Source organism: Antedon mediterranea, chromosome 8, assembly GCF_964355755.1.
Source record: "Antedon mediterranea chromosome 8, ecAntMedi1.1, whole genome shotgun sequence".
Lineage (NCBI taxonomy): Eukaryota > Metazoa > Echinodermata > Crinoidea > Comatulida > Antedonidae > Antedon > Antedon mediterranea.
The window spans coordinates 2,824,156-2,849,066 of NC_092677.1; the positions used below are offsets into that span (position 1 = coordinate 2,824,156).

The following is a 24,911-nucleotide window of genomic DNA, read 5'->3' on the forward strand; positions in this document are numbered from 1 at the left end:
AACATAGATAATATGTCGATAAATTTAATAAATTTGTTGTAAAATTTTATAGCATGTTCGTATTTTTTTGTCTTGAAAATAAAATACAATGGAATTATGATACTGACGCGTTTGATAATTGACAAACGCATGTTGACGTACTACCGCCATTGAGAGAAAAAACTAGAGCGCAGACATACGGTCGCCGCGCGCGGGGAGAGAGAAGGGTTTAAGTTTTTTAGGTCTAAAATCTGGTTTGGCTTTAGGTGATAGTCATGATGGATCCATTCCAAAATAAGGAAGGCGATCCAGAACTTGTTGATTTTCTTTCAAAAGTTGATGAAATTGGTTAGTAAAAACATGGAGTAACTTTTACTCCACCATGGTAAAAATTGTAAAATAAAGCCTGGTCTGCTACAGTGCTAGGCTAGGGCCAGGCCCCTAGCTAGGGCCTAGCTAGGTATTAGTAGTAAGCCTGCCTAGGCCTAATTGTGTGTTGGACCTAGCCTAGTCTAGTAGAGGCTGTGCTTGCTTGGCTAGCTAGCTAGGACTGGCCTAGTAATAGGAGGCTAGGTGCGAAAGTGCAGTGTTTGTAGCGCCTTGTTTAATATCATGTTATATAAAAGAAGTAGGCCTAGGCCTCCCTAGCAAGGCCTAGGCCTATATAATATTTCACTTTGGTTGCTTTGCACATTATTATTATTATTATGTATTGTAGATAAAATAGTTAAAGGATTGAATACAGAAGATGGGATATGACCGGTTGGGCCGCCGACAAGTTGAGCCGCCGGTAATTTCTATGAAACGCCCAGTGCGTCTTTTACGACATTTCGCGTAGTGATAGAGGGGTTTCCTAGTACATAAGTTCATGGTCTTTAGGTTTATTGTGTCATGAAAATAAATAATAATTACATACTACAATTTTGTTGGTTTGAACCGCCATAACAACACAGCAAAGGAAAGTAGTCATATTTAATAATTTAATTGTTTTTAATCTTTCAAGGTAAAAATGCAGTGCACTCCATAATATTTTTCTCGCGTAAAATCACGTTGTCTCTCAGGACTAATAAGTAATAGAGTATTGATACTCTTCGAATGAGGTTAAATAATTATTATTTTTTATCTACTATCTTTTAATATCATATTTGATTGAATTTTACAATGTTAATACACAGAATATTTTACTAAAAAACGGTGATTTTATGCAATTATTTTACCGAAAAATGGAGTAGGCCTAGTTCATACAACTGCCGCCTAAGGGGGAAACATGTTTACGTCATTTTTGGCTAAAAACGATCACTTTCGGTCATGTTTTAGGCCTTATATTTTGGAATCTACAAACAAGTCAGATATTCATAATTATTTCTCTTTAATTATAATATTTAATAATATATACTAAAAACCGTGATATATAAACTTTGGAATATACATCGTTATTATATCTAATAATTAATATAAATAGAACTTCTATTAAATAGAAACGAGCACCGGCGAAAGTAAGCATTTGGCGTTTCATAGAAAATAACGTTTTTCTGGCGGCGGCTCAACTTGTCGGCGGCTCAACTTGGCCTAATCCCAGAAGATGACAGTGAACAGAAAAAGGCATTATCAAAAGCAGACAAGATGATTAAAGAAACTGAGACCAGTAGTAAAATCAACAAGACAATCATTAACAAGACATCAACAAACGGCATGGTTAGTTTTATTGTATACTTTTTGGTACCGGTTGTTGGTTGTGGCTTGCCATATAAATGAATAGATATTATTATAACACTATTTTTGTATCTTTGTTCTTTCAGGACGTAGGTGGGCTTCCACAGGGAATGACACAAGGTATAGCTTGAAATTTAACACTGGGCTATTGGTCACTCAGGTGTTAATTTACAAAAATAATTGTAATTTTTCATTTTGAATGTTTGAACCTTTATTTCAGATGCTTTCATGGCATCAGTAGAAGCTGACGCAAGGGAGCGTGCTCAGAGACGTAAAGTTAAAACAAAACGAGCAACCGAGTGGAAAGAGAAGGGAAATAAAGAATTTAAGGCTGGAAAGTTTGAGAAAGCTGTTGAATATTATACTGAAGGACTTGAATGCCTCAAAGATATGGTGGTCCTTTACACAAATAGAGCTCAGGTATTTAAACTTATTTAAAAATGGGGATCTTTACATGATTGTAACCCACAATTCTTAAAATGTTGTCACTTGCTCTTAAATTATTGTCATAAATTCTTAGAAAGTTGTCAATTATAATTAAATTATTTTCACCAATTCTTAGAATGTTGTCACTCTTAAATTATTGTCACCAATTCCCAAAATCTTGTCACTTACTTTTAAATTATTGTCACCAATTCTTAGAAATGTTGTCAACTGTTAAATTACTGTCACCAATTAAACTTACAGTACACTTTAAGTTGTTGCTGACACTGTAATTTTTATTGAGTTTTTTGGTTACGTTACAGGCATTTAACAAACTAGCTCAATACAATGATGCCATAAAGGACTGTGACACAGCTTTAGTCATTGATGATAAAAACACAAAAGCTCATATTCAGAAAGGCAATGCTTACCTTGGCCTGTTACAGTATACAAAGGCAATAGAAACATATCAAGAAATATTGAAAATTAACCCAAAACAAGAAAAAATAGTTAATGGTAAATAAACAAGTTAAAACAACAATGTGGTCTGCCGTCACAAAGTATATTCATAATTTGTTTTTATTAAAAAATTGAATTAGTATATAATGTAATGATTACTAATTATTAATTTTCTTTTGTTAAGCATATTGAGGCTTTGTATAATACGCTATATAAACCCCATTTATTATTTATTTGTTAATGATGTAGGTTTTTTTTTAACTTTTAGATTATGTTCAGAAAGCATCCATGGCCATGGAAGCATCAGAGGCTGAAATGGCAGCCTCTAAACTTATAGCAGAAGAGGACAAGGAAGCTTCAAATCTATTGCAACTTATTGAGAAACTGGGACAGACAGACAAACCGGTTGTTTACTATGTTGGTGGCTTGCAACTCCTTGCAGCTCAAATAAATGATGGTAATCAAAACATGTTATTTACTTGTGAGTTAGTTAGTAGTTGGTTAGTTGTTAATTGATAATAGTTAGTTGTGAGTTAGTTGTTACTTATTTGTTAGTTAATTGTTAATTGATAATAGTTAGTTGTCATTTACTTGTTAGTTAGTTGTTAGTTAGTTGGTTGTTAGTTTGTTGTTAGTTTGTTAATACTCATTTTTATATATTTCTATACTCTTCACAGATATATCAAAGACGTTATTTCGTTCAAATTCTGGATTTGAACTGCTTTTTGACCAATCATACCTTAGCAAGAAAATTCAGCATGCTCCAATGAGCACGGACACCGAGATCTGTGAGCTTGCAAGAGTGGCCGTACATGTCTGTGTACAAGTCACAGCAAAACATGGTAAGAGGGACGTACTGTACATACAGCATAACAATTACTTAATAGTTTAATATCAAAATGTGTTGATAAAATAGTTATAAAACCACCTAGAAACTAAGTTCTTCTAAGTGAAATGTTTAAAAATCCTTTATAATTAAAGATCGTCTCCAATTAGAGACCACTTTACCTAACTGAAGTTAATGAACACAAAAGTATAATAGAAATGCTTTAGTTAGGTGATTCTAATAGAAGACCAAGACTGCTAAGAGGGAATAGTAAAAATGAGTTTTACAATTAGATTAATATTGTTGTTAATATTATTATTATTATTCAACAGAAGTAAACACTAAGTACATACTTCAGCAAAATGGTTTTAATGAGTTCTTTCTCAACTGTCTCCAATCGACGACTAGTGTTCTGCTGAAAGAGGATTGTGCAAGATTCTTGTTCCAATTGTCACAGACCAGCCTAGCACGATCTATCATTATATCAAGGCTTGATACATCAAGGTAAATGAGTGGTTGGAAATGATTAGGCCTAGGATACATAGGCTTTTTGTTCCAATTGTCACAGACCAGCCTGGCACGATCTATCATTATATCAAGGCTTGATACATCAAGGTAAATGAGTGGTTGGAAATGATTAGGCCTAGGATACATAGGCTTTTTGTTCCAATTGTCACAGACCAGCCTAGCACGATCTATCATTATATCTAGGCTTGATACATCAAGGTAAATGAGTGGTTGGAAATGATTAGGCCTAGGATACATAGGCTTTTTGTTCCAATTGTCACAGACCAGCCTAGCACGATCTATCATTATATCTAGGCTTGATACATCAAGGTAAATGAGTGGTTGGAAATGATTAGGCCTAGGATACATAGGCTTTTTGTTCCAATTGTCACAGACCAGCCTAGCACGATCTATCATTATATCTAGGCTTGATACATCAAGGTAAATGAGTGGTTGGAAATGATTAGGCCTAGGATACATAGGCTTTTTGTTCCAATTGTCACAGACCAGTCTAGCACGATCTATCATTATATCTAGGCTTGATACATCAAGGTAAATGAGTGGTTGGAAATGATTAGGCCTAGGATACATAGGCTTTTTGTTCCAATTGTCACAGACCAGTCTAGCACGATCTATCATTATATCTAGGCTTGATACATCAAGGTAAATTAGTGGTTGGAAATGATTAGGCCTAGGATACATAGGCTTTTTGTTTCAATTGTCACAGACCAGCCTAGCACGATCTATCATTATATCAAGGCTTGATACATCAAGGTAAATGAGTGGTTGGAAATGATTAGGCCTAGGATACATAGGCTTTTTGTTCCAATTGTCACAGACCAGCCTAGCACGATCTATCATTATATCAAGGCTTGATACATCAAGGTAAATGAGTGGTTGGAAATGATTAGGCCTAGGATACATAGGCTTTTTGTTCCAATTGTCACAGACCAGCCTAGCACGATCTATCATTATATCTAGGCTTGATACATCAAGGTAAATGAGTGGTTGGAAATGATTAGGCCTAGGATACATAGGCTTTTTGTTTCAATTGTCACAGACCAGCCTGGCACGATCTATCATTATATCAAGGCTTGATACATCAAGGTAAATGAGTGGTTGGAAATGATTAGGCCTAGGATACATAGGCTTTTTGTTCCAATTGTCACAGACCAGCCTAGCACGATCTATCATTATATCTAGGCTTGATACATCAAGGTAAATGAGTGGTTGGAAATGATTAGGCCTAGGATACATAGGCTTTTTGTTTCAATTGTCACAGACCAGCCTAGCACGATCTATCATTATATCTAGGCTTGATACATCAAGGTAAATGAGTGGTTGGAAATGATTAGGCCTAGGATACATAGGCTTTTTGTTCCAATTGTCACAGACCAGTCTAGCACGATCTGATCTATCATTATATCTAGGCTTGATACATCAAGGTAAATGAGTGGTTGGAAATGATTAGGCCTAGGATACATAGGCTTTTTGTTCCAATTGTCACAGACCAGTCTAGCACGATCTATCATTATATCTAGGCTTGATACATCAAGGTAAATGAGTGGTTGGAAATGATTAGGCCTAGGATACATAGGCTTTTTGTTCCAATTGTCACAGACCAGCCTAGCACGATCTATCAATTATATCTAGGCTTGATACATCAAGGTAAATTAGTTGGTGGTAATTATTAGACCTGAAGTATACATATACTCTTCGAAATGATCACATACTGTATGACCATGTGCAATGTGTTATATACATAGGTTAATGAAGAATTTGCGATTCATTTTTATTTATTTATTGACCAATTCACCTTTGGACAGTCCAAAAGCAAAACATAACAATTTGAAAAAGAAACAAAAAGAAGGAAAACATAATGAGAGGGGAAAAAAAAAACTTAGTTTGCTTTCATCATTTGCATGTAAATATTGTGTCCATATTGTGTCATTATTTGTGAATACTTGTGTATAATTGGGACAGAGAGACAGACAGACAAATTGCATTTATGTTAAGAGATATTACAGTACTTGTTAAGGCTATACATGTTTGAATTTGAACATTGTTTTCAATTTTATTAGGCTGATGTTGGGACTGATCAGCTGTGTTCAGATCTCAGAACAAGGAGCTGAAAATGCCATGAAAAGTTTAAACAATCTTGCCCTAGAAAAACAGTAAGTACTAAGTCTTTTCTTCAACAGAGTAAGCAATTTAATTCATAATTCTATTCATTTGTATAACAGGGTAGTTTTGAGAACAGTTACGTAAACGTTTTTAAGCGAACTGTTGATAGGTGTTGTTAGCTTGTCTTGATTTATTAATCAAAACCTTTATATAGCATTATTTGTTTGTTCTTCAGATTTCTAGGTCTTGTATGTGTAGAAATGAAAACTAACCTATTACCTGCTTTTGAAGAGATTCTCGTAAGTTGTAAAGATTTCTTCTATGCCCAAACATTAAGATATCATTCTGAGAATTCTTTATCAACCAGGCACAGATAGTGCAACTTGCATTGATAATTGGTGTCCATGAGTGTTGAGAGGAGAAATAATGTTGTCTTGAGAGGTGGTGGACTGGTGTTGTGTGTAATACCCACTGTGTGTAGTGGGGTGAGGTAGTGTTTTCTGATGGTTAAAGGGTGGTTGTTGGTGGGTGTAAATGTTTGAGAGGGATGGTCATTTAATGGGTCAGAAAAAAGATATTAATTTTACAGTATGTTTTTTTTTATTATTTCTTTAGCTGCACAGTGAGTCAGTTAACAGTACTGTATTCGCATCATTTATTTTATTATTTCTTTAGCTGCACAGTGAGTCAGTTAATAGTAGTGTATTCCCATTGTGTATCTCAACCATATCCAACATGACACATGATGACCATATTAGGAAACAAATGTCAGCTGACAAGAATTTCTGGCAAGCTATGCTGTCAACTTTGGTAAGTAAGGATTTAAGATCGCAGCCTTCTGATCAAAGTTCCCAATATTAAAAGATTTTTATTGGTAAATTATCATTATCTTTGAATAAAATAAAATATCCATAGAACAAGAGATCTTAAATGTGCCCATATATGGACATGATGATGTCATATCACTACCTAATTTAGGCATATCACTACCATATTTGGACACATCACACTTTTTTGTCAAACTAGTTTGATATTGTAGACAGAGCATTGGCATCTACAATGGACGGTTATGCCAGGCACTTGGCAAAGGCAGAATATGCGTTGAGGCAATCAATTTTCACCTTGTTTGTTGAGCCCAAGTAATGAATTTATACAAAAATTGCATTTAAACAGATTGGCAGATGGCTCAAAATAATGGGAAACTCCTGTGCTTATCAGGAGGGTTGGGGGATCTGAATTATTTTTTTAATGATTTTGAACTTGATATACATTTTTTTCTTCAGAAAACCCATTGTAGTAAGACAAACAGAGAAGAAAGTGAGAAAGTGTTGGAACCTCTACTTGGTTTGTGTATGAACTTATCCCTTGAGAAAGTTCATGCTGAGCACCAGCTTACACTACCACTTACTAATTGTGTTGTACCGTTACTGAGCAGAACAAATCAACAATTGATAATGGTTTGTTTATTTTGCTTTATATATTAACAGTATTACCTTTTAATTGAATGTTCTAATTAAAGAAAGTGTAATTCTGGTGTTTCTAATTGCAAGGCAATGTACAATAAATAACTTCTACTGACCGCTCAGGTATTTATTTATTTATTTATTACCATATTTACTGAGGGTAACCTATCCAGTTCCTAATAGAACTGATCATTCAGGGCCCTCGATAAAACAAACATACAGTACAACACTTAAAATATTAAATATTCAAATGACATAAAATATATTAAAGGCTTAAAAATTTACAATGATTATATAAAATTCATATAAAAGTTAAAATCGTTGACAGATAAATATATATATATATATATATATATATATACATAGTACGAACAATATTAACTGGAAATAAATTGTTTAAGTTCACGTTTAAAGGAAATAACATTTTCAGATTGTCGAATGATTTTAGGAATCATATTAAAATACATAGGCGCTTTATAACTGAAACATAACTAATCATAACTAATCATATAATCATATAATCATTGTATAACTGGTGATTTACTCTGTGTTTCGAACATCACCATTATATTAACTTAAATTCCACCTTGAAAACTAGCTTGGTTATTCCTCTCTCAGTAAATATAGTCCCTTTACGCCTATGTGTAGTTTGACTTCTCATAGAAACCACTTTTTTTTACTAGGACCGTACTTCATAAAATTGTAATACAGTACATATTTTTTCCAGCGTGTATGTGGGTTACTGAGCCGAGTTCTTGTCTATTCAACTGAAGCAGTTGAGTATTGTGTTCAGCAACATATTGTTGATATCATGTTGAACATACTTAAACAGGTATGTACTTAATTTTAAAGTCTCAACTATAAACCATCTCCACTTAACGACCTCTCATTCCCAATTTATAGTTCATGTTAGTAATCGTTTATATCTAAAGACACATTCAAATTTATTCGTGTTCAAAAGTGTTTGAAAATTACTCTTCACTTTTTTTGTAGGGTAAAGATGAAACATGCAAGAAGTACTGCCTGAAATGTCTGACTGTGATAACACAGAACAATCAGGAATCAAGAAGACAAATACTATCACAAGATAAAGGTAACGAAATGAGCAACCCTCCAATTTCTTTTCAGATGTTCTCATTTAGAAATTTAAAGTTTTTCCATCAAATAGTTTTTATGTTCTCCATCTTTTTTTTCTATCACAATCTTTTTTGCGTCATTCTTTTCCTTTTTATTAAAACCATAACGTGAGAAAAGCATCTCATCTACAAAAGTTTATGTCACTAACACAATATAAAATAGAGAGATTATAATCAAAATTCCCAAGAAAAAGAAGTATTTAATTACAGCTCAGGCAAAGTGCATTATATTTTTAATAACATTATTTTTTGTTAAAGGTTTAACAAAGTTGGTGTATTATCTAGACAGTGAAGATGACATGATGATAGCGAACGCTGCGTTATGTATCGGACATTGCGTGCAAGAACCAGGAGCTAGCCACCATGTCAGTACAGATGTAGTCAAGACATTACTGACAAGAACAGACACTACGAACACTTCAATTAAACAAAACTGTGCAATCACACTAGCTAAGCTTGCTACTACAAGTCCAGATCATCTTAATATGCTCAAGAAGTTAGGAGGAATAGGTATTCTGAATAGCTGTATGAAGTATGTAAATTCATGACGTTTTTTTGGGGATTGGTGTTTTTCAAATCTGCATCCATACGGGTCTCGTCAGCCGCACCTTTTGGGCATCAGTTGTACGCCACACCTCATGTTTCAACTACAGTTTGGGCTGGGCATATCCACATGGTCAAGTAGTTCTATAAACTGCACATTTTTTTAATGCTTACAATTGTTTTTTTTTTCTACTTTTTTAAAAAGGTAAACTAGTAAAAAAACGTATTTCAAGATACTTCTACTTAAAGATGTATTGTCCCTTGAAACACAAAAAAATGAAGGTCAAAATATTCTAAATTTAAAGTGGCCATATCAAAGAAATATTAAAGTTATTCACTTTAAGTCGAAAATTTGAGCCAAAAACAACAAGTTTACGTAATTAACAGGTAAATTAGTTTGATTACATTTCGTCTGGAAAATCGTCACGAGCGAAAGTAAACAAAGATTTCAAACCATGAGTACGCATTATGCATGCTAAATTAGGATTGTTTACAACTCGTCATGGTTAAGAAGGTATTTTCACACAGATCATGAGGAAGTTTTATGATTATGCATACAGAGTAGCCAAACAAGCGCGTTTCATTATGGGATATGTTTTGATTGAAAACTTTGACTGGAAGTCAAAGTTTTTTAACAAAAAAACGTCTGTATTTCAGTTAAATTTTTTTTTTCCCGAAAAATGTTTGGTGATAGTTAATAACTATTATGATACTTCAAAATGACCCACCTTTTTTCGAAATCTATTATTTTTTATTTTTTTGGAATTAGTCAAAGGGACAATACATCTTTAACATAGAAAAATATCAGCAAATAAAGCTTTTTCGTTGAACAATGAAACCGAAATGAACCATACTTGCGTGGTGTTATACGTCGTTTGGTGATTTTATCCTTGTTATTACATCAACCACGACAGACAATTTCTATGAGACCTGGGTTTCCTATATTCGCTACGCGATACGCTAAAGTCTGGTTCCATAAAGGTGGAATGCGTCATTAAAACAATCGGGAATGCGCCATGATTAGTTGTAAACCTATCGACATGGTTCAACTTTGCTGTTAGGAGTGCAACAAACTGCAACGGCTAAACAATCGCACACCAAAGTCATATTTTCATAATATAATATAGTGTTACACTTTTAATAAGAATTCCAAAAATACATACATAGTTGTTTCAAATGGTTATCTATAGGCTAAAGTTAACTTTGCAAATATCTGATATAAAAACCAAATCAATCAATGTAATAAGATATATCATTTTCATTATATAAATTTACATAATCATTTTAATTGCAAGTTCAAGTTAATTTAAAGCCTGTTTTCTTAATCTATATCACTATAGTATATAATTAATATATAAAAAATAACAATTGACATAAACACTGTAAAATTGTATATCCATCAAAATAAAAAAGTGCAGTTTATAATCGAGATGCAGATATATATTTGCATTGTATTGCATAACCATTAGGCCTACAATTCAATTCACTTTTATTTCAGAACAAAGTCCATATCATGACAAATAAAATAATCTATACCACATGTCGCACATAATAATGCCGTCGGAAAACCGTCGGTTTTCAACTAGGAGTGAAAAAAAAAAAAAACACATTATTAGGGCCTACATATCCCATGTATCAAAATAACTTTTATTGTGGCTGTCCACACAAGAAAAACAAAATTCCACACATAAATGTTCACATATATTCCTCACTAGATCCTTCTATTGCACAATTTGTATTTATTTCATTTCTGACGAAATAAATAACTACAAACCGAAATTATAGATTACAATTTTACTAAATTTTGTATTTGAAATACATAAATGATATTTCCCAAACCAATTTTGTTCAATTGGCACTGTGCCAAAATGTTCTGAATCTGCCTCTGTGGTACAATTGCCACTACAGTACAATTGCCACTACAGTACAATTGCCACTACATTTTTTTTCTTTATTAATAGATTGCATATAGTACAGTGAATAAAGTAAATTAATAAGCACGTTAAATGAGTTCATTTCCAGTAAATATATTGATGAATTTTCTGTGTAAATATGTTTTTTCCTTAAAATATATTTTTTACAACAAAATGTTACTATTTTAATTCATTCAGACCTGAATATTTGTACTTAAATGAAAGATTAAAAAAACTGTTTAAACCCCATTTAAAACTTTTAAGAATTTTCTATGAAATTTAATGTATTTAATACAAGTAACATTTAATCCTGGGTGAATCTTGACAGCGCCGAAACACACATCTGACAGAAGTAACATTCACCTACACTCCACCAGTAAATTAAAAACAAATAAGCACGTTAAATGAGTGTAAATATATTGATGATGAATTTTCTGTGTGCTATGTTCTGATAAATTATTATATATTTGTATATGATGTTTATAATTATTCAAACCTGAAAGAATAGTAAAACTGTTAAAACGGACCTGAAATAGATTTTCGATTTTTTTCATTTTAGAATGCTGTTTTGGGGGCTAGAATGTATATTGTTACAAAATATAAATTCGCCCCATAAAACAATCAGAATTAAGAAATTTGTTATGAAATTTAATACGCTATCATCAAATAAATTATTAAAATATCTCAAGAAGTAACATACGGTATGTATAGGATGTTATTCTTTGGTGAATCTGTATCCTGCAGCGACACATCTCTCACTGAAGTACATCCGATTGGCAGATGACATCGAGCGCATGTAAGAAACTTCCAATCGACGTTGGTATATCTGCAGAGCAGCACCATCACATATCTGACTAGAGTAGGACGTCATGCACTGGTAGTTTGCGGCCACACTCCTTGCTGTTGCTATCGCCCGACGATTGATATTCATCTGTATGAGCTGCAACCCTGCAACCACGGTGTAGGATCTGTTTGACAGCATCAGTTGCGCTGTAAACATGGAGACTTGCTGGGTGTTATTGTCGTTGGTGTCACTCAGAACCATCGTACAATATCCTATACTGAAACCCGCTCTGTAATCTCGATATTGTACTTTCATCCCATAAAGAAGGGAAGACATTTGGAAAATCGATTGATTAGTGCTCATTTTAGCTGAAAAATACAAAAGTGTATGGAATGATGAGATATGTCACTTAATACCTTACAGTAACAATAGTTAAGACAGACAAGATGTGCCTTAATAAACTATAATGTAAAAAAATGTATGCTCCACAAGGAATGATTTTCTTCTATTATTTAAAGATAATAGTTAAGCCTAATAATAATATTCGTTTTTTATATGACGCTTATTGCACAATGCTTCTAAGCGCTTCACATTATTACCCCATCATTTTTTTGGGGATCAAACACGTATGGAAACACACTCCCATAATGTTGTGTCTTGATCAAAACGGGTACCCGTTTATTCACCTTGGTGGAGAGAGGCAAACGTATGTAAAGTATCTATAGGATACAAGCAATGCAGCGAGAGTTGGCTTCGAACCACGATCTCAGTAGGTCAACGTCAAACACACTGCACCACCTGCCCTTATTGTGTATTGTGATTTTTGTATATTTTGTAAGATCATTTTAATTCAGACCTTTTTATTTGAATTGCCCCGTGTGGGATGAGTAAAACATTTTGAATTGAATTGAATTGTCCCCTTGTCACATAATAGTTATCTACTATTAACTATAAAATAACCTATTCAAAGTCTGCTTTTATTAATCTTTATTTTTCATTCTTTAAATAATTGAAATGATGATATAATGAATATAGGCCTATATAGTTAAAAAAGAGACAATAAAGGAGGGTTACTGCAACGAAAGACAAAAAGAAAATAATTGAAGACATAGAGTACACCTTTTAAAAATATTTTTTAGATTCTGTAAGTAAATGCGATGTTATTAATTGATTGTACGATTTTGAGTTGTATTTTGTGCACACTACCATTTCGAGGGTCTTCCTTGGCTTTTGCGCGTGTGGTTTTCTCTCTGCATGGTCTTAGCTTTAGAAACACCCATCAGAAGTAGAGGACGACATTAAAAAAAAATATTATACAAATATGTTTTCGGTATTTAGATTTGTCACGCTGCTGCTTTAGCCAGCTACGTCCCAAGAAGACTACTCATTCAGAAGCTACTAAGTAAGCAGCAGTTATAGTTCTAGAGGCCGACGTTTTTGATAATTTGTAAACTAGGACGGGTCATGCTAAAATTACAAACCCCAAAGCACGTCTGGGAGAAGAAAGTCTACAGTATGAAACAAATTGCTGATAATACAGTATTAATAGATGTAGACAAATCTGTAAAATCTTGTTCAATAAATAATGACTTTGTTCTTGCTGTCAACTTAGGCAAGTATAATATAATAATTCACTGTCAAATAATCAAAACATTATTTCTGTTTCATATCAAAGTGAATTCTTGTTGTATTTTACTTCAAATACAAAAGTTATTATAACCCCAAAACCATTGTCTGACAAACAATTTAAGTATTTTTTGCTTTAAATTACATTTTTTAGGTAAATAATTAGTTAACGTGAATAACTATTATGTGACAATAAAATGACACATTCAAAAACAAATTTGAAATAAAAAATATTTTTCAGGGGGACAATATATCTTTAAAACTGTTACGTCAACAAGCGAGCAGCGTTTTTTGTAAGAAATATTTTTTGTTTATTTTGTTTTCGGTTTGTTTACGGTTGTTTTCGGTTATTTACGATTGTTTTCTGTTATTTTCGGTTGTTTTCGGTTATCAGACTGACCCGAATTCCCATTTTTTAGACTCTACAGCTCACTATGTCGGTCAGTAAACACTAACTTGTATATGACCTTATCTTGATATCAGTTTAATCTAGCTAAGTCAATTTTTCACAGTATATTCCTTTGGCCAGGAATCGATGCGGTTATGTTTTCACGGTGCGCAATAAAAAATTACGCGGTCTACGCACGATTTAACGAAATCCAATTGTAATCATATCTTCACAACCATGAATCACAATTAAATAAAATTTGGTACTCATAAATTTCAGGGCATAAATCATCATATGGCAATACAATTAACATTAGCATGTAACGCATGCGTACACGCGCTTAAAAATTTTCAAAAATATGTTTATTGCCATGAGTGCACAGATTTTTAGTTAAATATTATTACGCACTCTTTTTGCCTGATTTCTGTTTTCTTGACTTACTTTTCAACTCGAAATTACGTTATACGAGCACGTCAAAAGTGACAGGCTACGCACGTGTAAATTAGAAAAATATAAATGTTTTTAAACATGTTCAGCAATTTCGGTCGGTCGGTCGGTAAACACTAATAATGAGCACGCGACTGCAGCCATCTATATGGCCTTGTTTATCTGAGATCTTTGTGTTCTGCAGCTGCAAACACACATAGAGGGCGACATCCCATGGAAATTTGGAAATCATCGATTGATGAGCTTGTGTCAAGCTAGCCAACAATAATAAGCCAGCCCACTTTTATTTTTTCCAGCCAACAATAACTATGAAACGCCGTTTGTGCATTCTTTACATTTTCATTGTTACTTATGGCTTTTATGGTATTAGGAATTAAATATTTGTGAGAAAAACGGCGGATTGTTCCTGGGATTCACTTAGTGGGATTATACTATGGTACCTCGTTAGTCGTCCAGTATAGGTTAGAGTTGGAGCACTGGTCCCGGGTACTCAGCCCTCATCATTTAAATTTCAGTATAACTCAATTACGATTGTTAATATATAGTGAAATTTTATATTGTAATTGTGAGAAAACGGCGGATATATATATATTTAAAAAATTGTAATTCAGTTACACTCAAATTTTAAAGATGAGTGCTGAGTAAACGGGACCAGTGGTCCCACTCTAAGTTATACTGGACGACTAAGGGGGTACCCTAGTAGCCTATAATCCCACCAAGTGACTCCCAGGAACAATCCGCCATTTTCTCACAAATACAGTATCAAATTTCACTATATTTTAAAATATTAATCGTAATTGAGTTACACTAAAAAACTTTAAAGATGAGGGCTGAGTAAATGGGATCAGTGGTCCCACTCTAACTTATACTGGACAACTAAGGAGGTACCCTAGTATAATCCCACCTTGTGACTTTTCAGTCTGGCGTGCGCCCTCTAGCCTTCGGCTTGATATCTCGATGGCAGAAACACAGATAGAGGGCGACATCCCATGGATTTTGGAAAGCATCGATTTATTGTTGTTGACATTGACAAAGATAGTGTATGTTCTTTCCTAGCTCTCTCTAGATCTCCGCGCCGCCGCTGATCGGGAATTACTAGCCTATATTTTGTATCATTATTGACAAGTTGGATCCATTTTTTTGGATTGTAATTCATTTAGAAGGTTATATCTGTTAAACAATTCTTTATTGCCCTCTCTCTAGGCCTATATATAATTACTACTTTCTATACTATTATTATAGGCCTACTACTAGGCTAGGCCTCTAGGTAGTAGGCCCCTAGCCTAGCTAGTAGGCCTACTACTAGTAGTAGTAGTATTTTATAGGCCTACTCTACTGGGACTAGGCCTACTCCTATGCCTAGTAGTAGTTGGCCTAGCTGGTTCATCTAAGCTATTCTAGGCCGGGCCTAGAAACTAGCATGAGTAGGAGTCAGTGGTTTACTGACCAAGTGCCCAACAAAAATATAATTATGCAATACAAATTAAAAACGAAGTGGTTAGGATTCCGGCAGAATTAACGCAATTTATTGGTCAATTGAAAATCGCTCATGCATGCACATTTTTATAACATCATGTACACAGTTCAACACCAATTTTTCCGACTGGTTGGATGGCTTAGTGGTGTGGTACTGCGGCTAGAGGTTTTGCTGGTCATTGTAGGTTCAATTCTCGATCAATTTTTTTTTAAATTTTATTGACCATCGTCTTTATTCATCATCATCTTTACCCACCATTGCCTAGAGGGATGGTTTTTTTTAGTTTTAGGTTTTAGTTCTCAATGGAAAGTTTCTGTCGGAATCTGTTACAATGGGCAGTTGAGTTCCGGTGCCGGAGTCCTAACCACGGCAAATTAAAAATATCAAATACAGTATTAATACTGTATTAAAAAAAAGTTGTCCATTTCAAATTTTGATGAGGGATGGACATTGTGAAACCACATGGAGCAAACTCCATAAAAAAACACTCATTGTTTTGGTCCTAAATAATAATTATTTCAGATGAAACAATGCTATTTTCAGGAGATGCGGTTGCAAAGGCAAAAAGGTTTGAGATCGAGGCTTATTTATGAGGTAACTCAGGTCAATGGTTAAATTAAACCGCTACACGTTTGTCTTCCAGACAAATAGACAAATTATATTTAAAAATATGAAATGCAATGTATAAAGAAATGTACAGGAATAGAGCTGCTATGACCTCATAAATTGTACTTATACAAATTTCAAGTCTCAGCCTAAATGAAAAATTTTTTTTGCTTTAAATTACAATTTTCTCAAGTAAATAATTTTGTTGTTGGATCCAATTTGTTGTCAAAGTGAATAACTTTTATGTGCAATTGAAATGGCCTATTCAACTTAAAAATAATGTTTTCAGGGGGACTATACATCTTTAATGAAAAATACTTCACTGTTAAATGAAATTGATATCAAATTTGTTCTAATAATGAACGATTAAAACTCTTTTTTTTTTATATGTATATAGCCCTGACGGGTAAGTAGTTTCAAGTGAAAATTAATCACATAAGGATAATATAAAAAACTAAAAAAATGAAATTGTTACCTTGATGGGTTGTTTATGCTGGAATGACGAGTTATAATGAAGTTGTAGGGTTGGCGTTGAAAAAAAAAAAACCTACTTGTGAGACTGCGGTTTGATTTAGTTTGTTGGCGGAAGTTATGAGATGAGGGCGCCACATATTTATTTTGTTGAAAAACGAAATGAAGCAAGAGATGGTGGAAATGTAGGGCGGCGAAGCCGAAATGGTAGGGAAAGGAGGTACTCGGAAATGAAGCCACGGTAGGAAAAGAGGTTTGCAAGGCAACGGTGTCGGTCTCGTCGGATTATAGAGCAATATATTACATTTGTTGACAACTTAATGAGTATCTACATTATGATATATTGTTATGTAATCTATAAATAGTTGGTTTGATATTTAAATGAACTACAGATATTAAAAAACCGTAAAAGAAAGTGGTTTCTAAATTTCGTTTGCAGCGGCTTCCTTACAAATTGATGACGCCCTCAACTACAACTTAGGTACATTTAAGCACTGACATCGAATGCAAGTACTGTACTGTCCTATGCGATGGGAATTCAATAGGATGAGAAAACATCCTTTATTGGCATATTATCAAAAAAAATGATTACGATTTAAAGTATAGAAATAATTTATGTCAAATAAATTTAAACAATAATTAAAGAGCAAATTATTTAACACTATATTTGATATATTATTTATTCATCATTCAAATTTTTCATAAATAATAACAATGTATTTATTATTCTACTCTGGCCTCTATATAGGTCTATTTTTAGTAAACTGTACATACATAATGGGTTCAATTTCATTTAAAAAAACTTTTTTCTCATTATTTATCTTCTATTTAAAGTTTTATACCCATTTAATATAAAATAATTTTTACGTACCTTGAATATAGGCCTACTAAATTTACTATTGAACTGCTTCTTTTTTTTCTTTCTGCTGGTTTGAGTTTTCAGTTGGTTATTTTTTGTTTTTTAATACCTAATATATTAACTGGTTACATTTACTCCTAGGTGCAGTTTTTCTCATGGTTTATTTATATTCCCCATCATTTTGTTCGGTTTCTTCTAATGTTTTATACTTTTTATATGGTGAATCTGTGCCAACTACCGATGTTTTAATGTTATTACCAGGGGTGGCGCCAGGATCTTCCCGACGCGGGGGCTACATTCCCCGATGAGGGGGCTATGCGAACGAAGCGAGCATCACAAGGCTGGGGGTCAGGGGCCGCCAAGGGCCCCCGGTGGGTGTCCAGGGGGCGAAGCCCCCGGAAGCAATGCGTTCTAGCGTCATTTGAGGTCATTTTAATCAGATTTAGGGTAGCCATTTTTTCTATTTTTTATAATGCATAAATAAAATACTGCGTGCAAAAAAACGGTGCGCGATGACTGTTTCAACCCATATTTTTCAATTAAAAAAATAAAAGTTCAAAGAAAATTTAGAAAAATAGAATTGGAGGTCCTGGAAATTGGACTTATTATACTTCAAAACATGAAACAAAATATATAAGTCCCTATCATGGTTGTGACTGAGCTAAGAAATGTTTGAAAAATAGAGATGTTAGGTCCCGGAAAATGCACTTCTTGTACTTCGAAATATGACCAGCTTTATTGTTAGGGCTGAGCTAAGAAAATGTTTAAAACTAGAGCTGCATTTTATACTTTGGAAACATCAGGCACAGAGGCTTAAAAAACGCAAGCGTAGACCTTTTCAGTCGGGGAAATAAGTTTATTCCTCCCAAGTGTATGCCTGCGTACCATCTGAACTTCCGAGTGGTGAGAAATTCATGACATACAGGACATTGAAAATGTAATAACTTAGCTATAATAAGATGTTGGCTAAGCGAAAATGGCATGTTTTTTTGTTTAGTAATGGATGAAATATTTATTTTAGGTGCCCCACGGTACAGAAGGTTACTTGTAAATTAAAAAATTGGTGAACATACGAACAATTAACATAATTCGTTTTTGCTGTAGTGTAGCGTACGTCGACACAGTACACGACGTAACCGTCGGTAAACTTCGCCTGGAAAATAACTACAGTACACATTTTGGTCCCTGGATGGAACATGATATCACGACCCAACGTTGAACGATTCGTACAAAGGGATACCGCCAGACAAGTGCGTACCTATAGCTATTGTTTAGTAGTAAGTTAGATCGCTGGCGATAATGAATGCATATAAAGTGCATAATATCACTCTGACGTACTCTCACGGTCAATGAAACGTCGAGGTTTTCTAGGCGCTGAAGCTACGAAATGAACGCGAACGAATTATATTCCCCGACAAAAAGTACCCGAACCGTCGGTAAACTTCGCCTGGAAAATAACTACATTACACATTTTGGTCCCTGGATGGAACTTGATATCACCCGTCTCGACCCAACGTTGAACGATTTGTACAAAGGGATACCGCCAGACAAGTGCGTACCTAGCTAATGTTTAGTAGTTAAGTTAGATCGCTGGCAATAATGAATGCATATAAATTGCATAATAGCACTCTGACGTAGTCCATAGTTTTGTATATTGTGAGCTGTTCTGTAAAAGTGTTAAACATTTTATTCAGTAATTGATAAATTAATTGATAAAATAGTTGACATTTGTGAAAAAACAGTGATTCTTTATGTAAACGTCGTTTATGAAAAAACTGTAATGATTACGTACGTATCTTTGGTACTTGAAGGATCGAGCATCAAAGATTCCATGAAATAACGAGGGTTTCTTTTCTGCGAGTTGCGAGTTGAAAAATGCGAGTTGCGAGTTGGAAAATGCGAGTTGCGAGTTGGAAAATGCGAGTTGCGAGTCGGAAAATGCGAGTTGCGAGTCGGAAAGTGCGAGTTGCGGGTCGGAAAATGCGAGTTGCGAGTGGGAAAGTGCGAGTTGCGGGTCGGAAAGTGCGAGTTGCGGGTCGGAAAGTGCGAGTTGCGGGTCGGAAAATGCGAGTTGCGGGTCGGAAAGTGCGAGTTGCGGGTCGGAAAGTGCGAGTTGCGGGTCGGAAAGTGCGAGTTGCGGGTCGGAAAATGCGAGTTGCGAGTCGGAAAATGCAAGTTGCGAGTCGGAAAATGCGAGTTGCGGGTCGGAAAATGCGAGTTGCGGGTCGGAAAATGCGAGTTGAGGGTCGGAAAATGCGAGTTGCGAGTCGGAAAATGCGAGTTGCGAGTCGGAAAATGCGAGTTGCGGGTCGGAAAATGCGAGTTGCGAGTCGGAAAATGCGAGTTGCGAGTCGGAAAATGCGAGTTGCGGGTCGGAAAATGCGAGTTGCGGGTCGGAAATTGCAAAAATAATTTTTCAAGGAGGTCGTACCATCCAAAAAAATAATACATGAACCAAACAATCAGTAAATAAATTACAATTTAAATTTTGTTTAGTTTTTTTCATATTATGACCTGTTTAACAATTATAGACTAGTGATTCCTTTTTTAACATGGATGTTTAAAAATGGTTGAAATGAACTTATTTTGTATTTCAACACAAAACAATTATGTTATTGATACTTTATATTTTGAAATAATATAATTGTAAATATAGTAGATTAAAGTTATTATTTAATTTGTTTGCAATTACTGATAATGATACAATTACTAATAATGATACAATAAATTATGTACATGTATTTTTGCCTTGTTAAATGAGAAAATAATAATAAATTGGTAAGAAAAACTCACATTAAAAAGTACAGTTTGTATTGTTTACAGTATTTAGGTAAGATGATTAATGATGATTAAAAACAGACATGATGGTTGGAGTCATTAGTACTACTTTGTATTTATTTGTATTTTTGTATTTTGTATTAATATTTGTCCTCAGTGAGGAAATTCGGATTAGGCCCTCCACGGACCCACGGCAGCCAGCAGTGCAGCGCCTACCAGATTAGGCAATGAGAGTAAAGCATCTTGCCTAAGGATGCAATTAGTATGGTACAGATAACCTCGAACCCATGCCTATCACATGCTAGTCCGATATTACCATTACACCATCACTCTCCAGTATATACAGCACCCGCCACGATTTCTAGACGGTCTCCCATCCAGAACGCAACCGGGCCCAACGTTGCTTAACTTCGGTCCCATAAACAGGGCAAGGAAACACATACCATACCTACAGATAATGGTCAAATTTTCAAAGCTATATTATTTTCTTAGAATCATAGTCAATTCTTTATGTTTATAATATTTTTTTGTTAAACATTTTCAGACAAACTGTTCATAGATACATATAAATACATATGAATACAAAAAAAAAGAGAAGAAATACACAGTTTATTATGTGTAACACCCATCAGCAAATCATGGAGAGGACCAATTAATGTATCTATTGAAATATAGTGCATCTCTCCAATTAAAATACATTCTGGAATCTAACCATATATTCATAATCTACATTTTGTTTGCTTTTCATAATTTTGGAAAGAAGACTGTAAATTGTCAACCTAAAAAATTCATAAGAAGATGGAATATTGTTTTCTACAAATAATTTTCTCTGACTTAGATATCGGATTGTCAACAACAACATGCGGAATAAACACAAATACATGCTTTAGTATGTACACGTACAGTACAGTAGGCATCTGTCAAATGTACTATGTGTATTTAAAGTAACTTTAGCAGGGTACAGATTTAAATACTGAAATCACTGGTTTGTTTTTAGAGAAAATATAACTTATAACTAAGATAATTCAAATTTACTTGAATTGAATTGTTGAATTTAGGTGACAATAATCATTGATCTGCGCCCACAATTACATAGGAGAAGGAATTATTATTACTTATATACAGTATTGTTTGATGAAATGTGTGATACAGTAGGTGAAATGAAGTTGTATTTTAGTTGTTGTTCAACGCGATGATCAAATATACAACACTTTTTAATTTTAATTTTTTATTTGATTATGTTTTTCCTTTGTAATGTATTATATGATGAAATAAAAAAAAAAAAAAAAAAAAAAATATACAACACACTAAGAATGTAAAATTAAACTGTACATTTTGTATTGCAAGTGAAAAGATGCAGTAGAGTCGCATATAAAAAAACACTTGATCCTCAAATAAATGAATACACAGAATACATTAGAAAGTACTGGAATCAACACAGTGTTGCTTGCTTATGAATTGGTTAAACTGACTGATTAAATGAGGAGATTGCACCCTTATTTATATCTTATTGATATATGGGGGTGTCAATTATGACTTCATCGCATAACTTAGAGATGAGAATAGTTAGTTTTTAGATGAAACTTAAATGACATCATCATCTTTAAGAAGAAATTATAGATGACATCATACCAACTTTAAGTCACAATCCCTTATTTGGTATAGTACACAACAAGTGTCCATGACAGGTAAATGTCATAACATAATGGGCCCTTTGGGAGTACCTAGTACAAAAGTCTGCATAGTGTAGTGCTGACTTATACAAGTAATAATATGTTAACAATTATATGAAAATGATTGTGTAAATAATAAAGTTAAAAGTAAAGTCTAAAAGTAAAAATGCATTAAAAATCATGTGGTGGGCTAAACTGTCAGGCTTCTTATATTTATTAGTAGGTAGCAGACACAAATCTACAATGTGGACCTTTATCAAAGCAGTCATTAATTGTTTTAGTAAAAGATACCTGCCCCAGGGTGTGAGTTAATTGCTTCATGGAGACCATGATGAAGAATTCATTATCTTTTAAACCTACCACCAACCCCACCTCAGCTCCTCCTCCCAACCAAGATCCACATACCATACATCCCTGAGATGGTTCAAATGTAGTAAATTTAAAATCAGATTATTTGATACAACATTACCTCTAAATGCCAGTATTTCCTTATACATGAACATTCAAACAAACAAAAATAAGCGAGTTAAAAAAAATCTGAGAGTTAAAAAAAAATCTGCGAGTTAAAAAAAATCTGCGAGTTAAAAAAAAATCTGCGAGTTAAAAAAAATCTGCGAGTTAAAAAAAAATCTGCGAGTTAAAAAAAAATCTGCGAGTTAAAAAAAAATCTGCGAGTCAAAAAAAAATCTGCGAGTTAAAAAAAAATCTGCGAGTTAAAAAAAATTTGCGAGTTAAAAAAAAATCTGCGAGTTAAAAAAAAATCTGCGAGTTAAAAAAAATCTGCGAGTTAAAAAAAAATCTGCGAGTTAAAAAAAAATCTGCGAGTTAAAAAAAATTTGCGAGTTAAAAAAAAATCTGCGAGTTAAAAAAAAATCTGCGAGTTAAAAAAAATTTGCGAGTTAAAAAAAAATCTGCGAGTTAAAAAAAAATCTGCGAGTTAAAAAAAAATCTGCGAGTTAAAAAAAAATCTGCGAGTTAAAAAAAATTTGCCAGTTAAAAAAAAAATCTGCGAGTTAAAAAATCTGCGAGTTAAAGACAAATCTGCCAGTTACAAAACAAATCTGCCAGTTACAAAACAAATGCTTGATTTAAAAACATAAATGTTATATATTTATCAGTTACAATTGGATAACCCTTCTCTTTTAACATTTTGGTGAGCCACTTGAGTGTTCATTTCGATTTTAATCTTTTGGATTTTGAACTCTTTACTTTGTTTTGTTTTTGTCTGATGAAATAAATGAAAAAATATACATATTTGAAAATTCTCACTCTGTTTATATATATATGTGTGTGTGTGTGGGGGGGGGGGGGTATTAAGGTGGCACATAAGGAGATACTGGCATGTTTGCATTAGTAGTTATTATTTGTTTTTTGTACTAAAAACAAGTTAAATTAAATCAATGGCAATCACATAGATAAAAGAAGATAAAAGTAAGAGATAAACTGGTCACTCATCTGCAAACAATAATAAATCAAAAGGTATTATATTCCATTTTAAATAACTTGAGATTGTTTTACAATGGACCTAAGAGAGTCCTCCCAACCAACACCAACTCCTTCAAATGTAGTCAATTTTAAATCAAAGTAGATTATTTTGATACCTCACTACCTTAAATGCATGCCAGTATCTCCTTATATGCACACTTTACCCTGCACCCTTAAAAAGCTTCCGTCCATCCATGTACAAATTCCGGTTATCACTATCATCACTTTATCTCTCTTCTACCAGAGAAAATCCAGAAGAATAGTGTTCAGAACATTCAGAATACAGATACAGGTAGTGGACTGCACTAAACACTTTAAGCATGTCAAAACACGGGTGTTTCAAAACTAGACCCGAGACCAGAGACCCGAGACCCTATAAGAAAAGGGAGACCCCACTATACGAAAAGGGAGACTCCACTATACGAAAATGGAGACCCCACTATACGAAAAGGGAGACCCCACTATACGAAAAGGGAGACCCAAATATACGAAAAGGGAGACCCAAATATACGAAAAGGGAGAACTAAATATACGAAAAGGGGTTGTATGGGGTTAAATCATATGTTACGGGCTCTTGGCCTATACTCATCTCGTGGAGTTTTTGCCTGAGAAACAGTGTTTCTTCACCAAGTGAATCTAATCTAGGCCTACCTCCAGTGCTTAGCCTAGAACTGTAGTAAGCACTGACTTAACTAAAACATAAACAAGTTGAGCATTCAGAAACAAATAATGCTAAAGTGAATAATAAAAAAATATTGTAAGCAGTGTTAAGAAAATAATTAAATTTCTTGCCATTGTCATATATGCCACAATAGGTTAATTTTGGTGATCATCCTACACTATGTACAGAGTCTACACACCTGGGTGGGTTGTATCATGTCGCACTGGTCGCACATATGCGAGCAAAAATGCAGATCAAATATAATGATTAATTGTTTCATATCACATGCTCAGGCAATTTGTTTCTAACATCCACAATACAACCCACTCTATTTTGTTTAGGACTGGTGTATTTGACCCGCAACTCGCGTTTTTTGACCCGCAACTCGCGTTTTTCGACCCGCAACTCGCGTTTTCCGACCCGCAACTCGCGTTTTCCGACTCGCAACTCGCACTTTCCGACTCGCAACTCGCACTTTCCGACTCGCAACTCGCACTTTCCGACTCGCAACTCGTACTTTCCGACTCGCAACTCGCACTTTCCGACTCGCAACTCGCACTTTCCGACTCG

At 34.1% G+C, this 24,911-nt stretch overlaps 1 protein-coding gene and 1 long non-coding RNA gene across 3 annotated transcripts; one reads left to right on the forward strand and one right to left on the reverse strand.

The window, feature by feature from the left end:
* Positions 1–190: 190 nt before the first annotated feature.
* Positions 191–12,623, forward strand: LOC140056540 (tetratricopeptide repeat protein 12-like). Of its 2 annotated transcripts, XM_072101942.1 has the most exons (15): positions 191–327; positions 698–1,674; positions 1,779–1,812; positions 1,913–2,112; positions 2,439–2,631; positions 2,843–3,031; positions 3,252–3,416; positions 3,733–3,904; positions 5,989–6,081; positions 6,267–6,330; positions 6,707–6,841; positions 7,315–7,488; positions 8,222–8,326; positions 8,488–8,587; positions 8,889–12,623. In XM_072101942.1, exons 2-15 carry the CDS (start codon positions 1,603–1,605, stop codon positions 9,176–9,178), a joined length of 1,986 nt encoding a protein of 661 aa, XP_071958043.1. In that variant the 5' UTR covers positions 191–327; positions 698–1,602; the 3' UTR covers positions 9,179–12,623. The 2 variants fall into 2 exon arrangements, with proteins under 2 accessions (XP_071958043.1, XP_071958044.1); XM_072101943.1 differs by lacking the exons at positions 191–327; positions 1,779–1,812 and having other exon boundaries at positions 1,585–1,674.
* LOC140056541 (uncharacterized) lies at positions 11,374–24,648 on the reverse strand. The gene is made up of 3 exons (XR_011846774.1): positions 24,473–24,648; positions 11,787–12,238; positions 11,374–11,449 (listed from the first exon to the last, which is right to left on the reverse strand). It is a non-coding gene; the product is annotated as an uncharacterized lncRNA (long non-coding RNA).
* Positions 24,649–24,911: the final 263 nt, after the last annotated feature.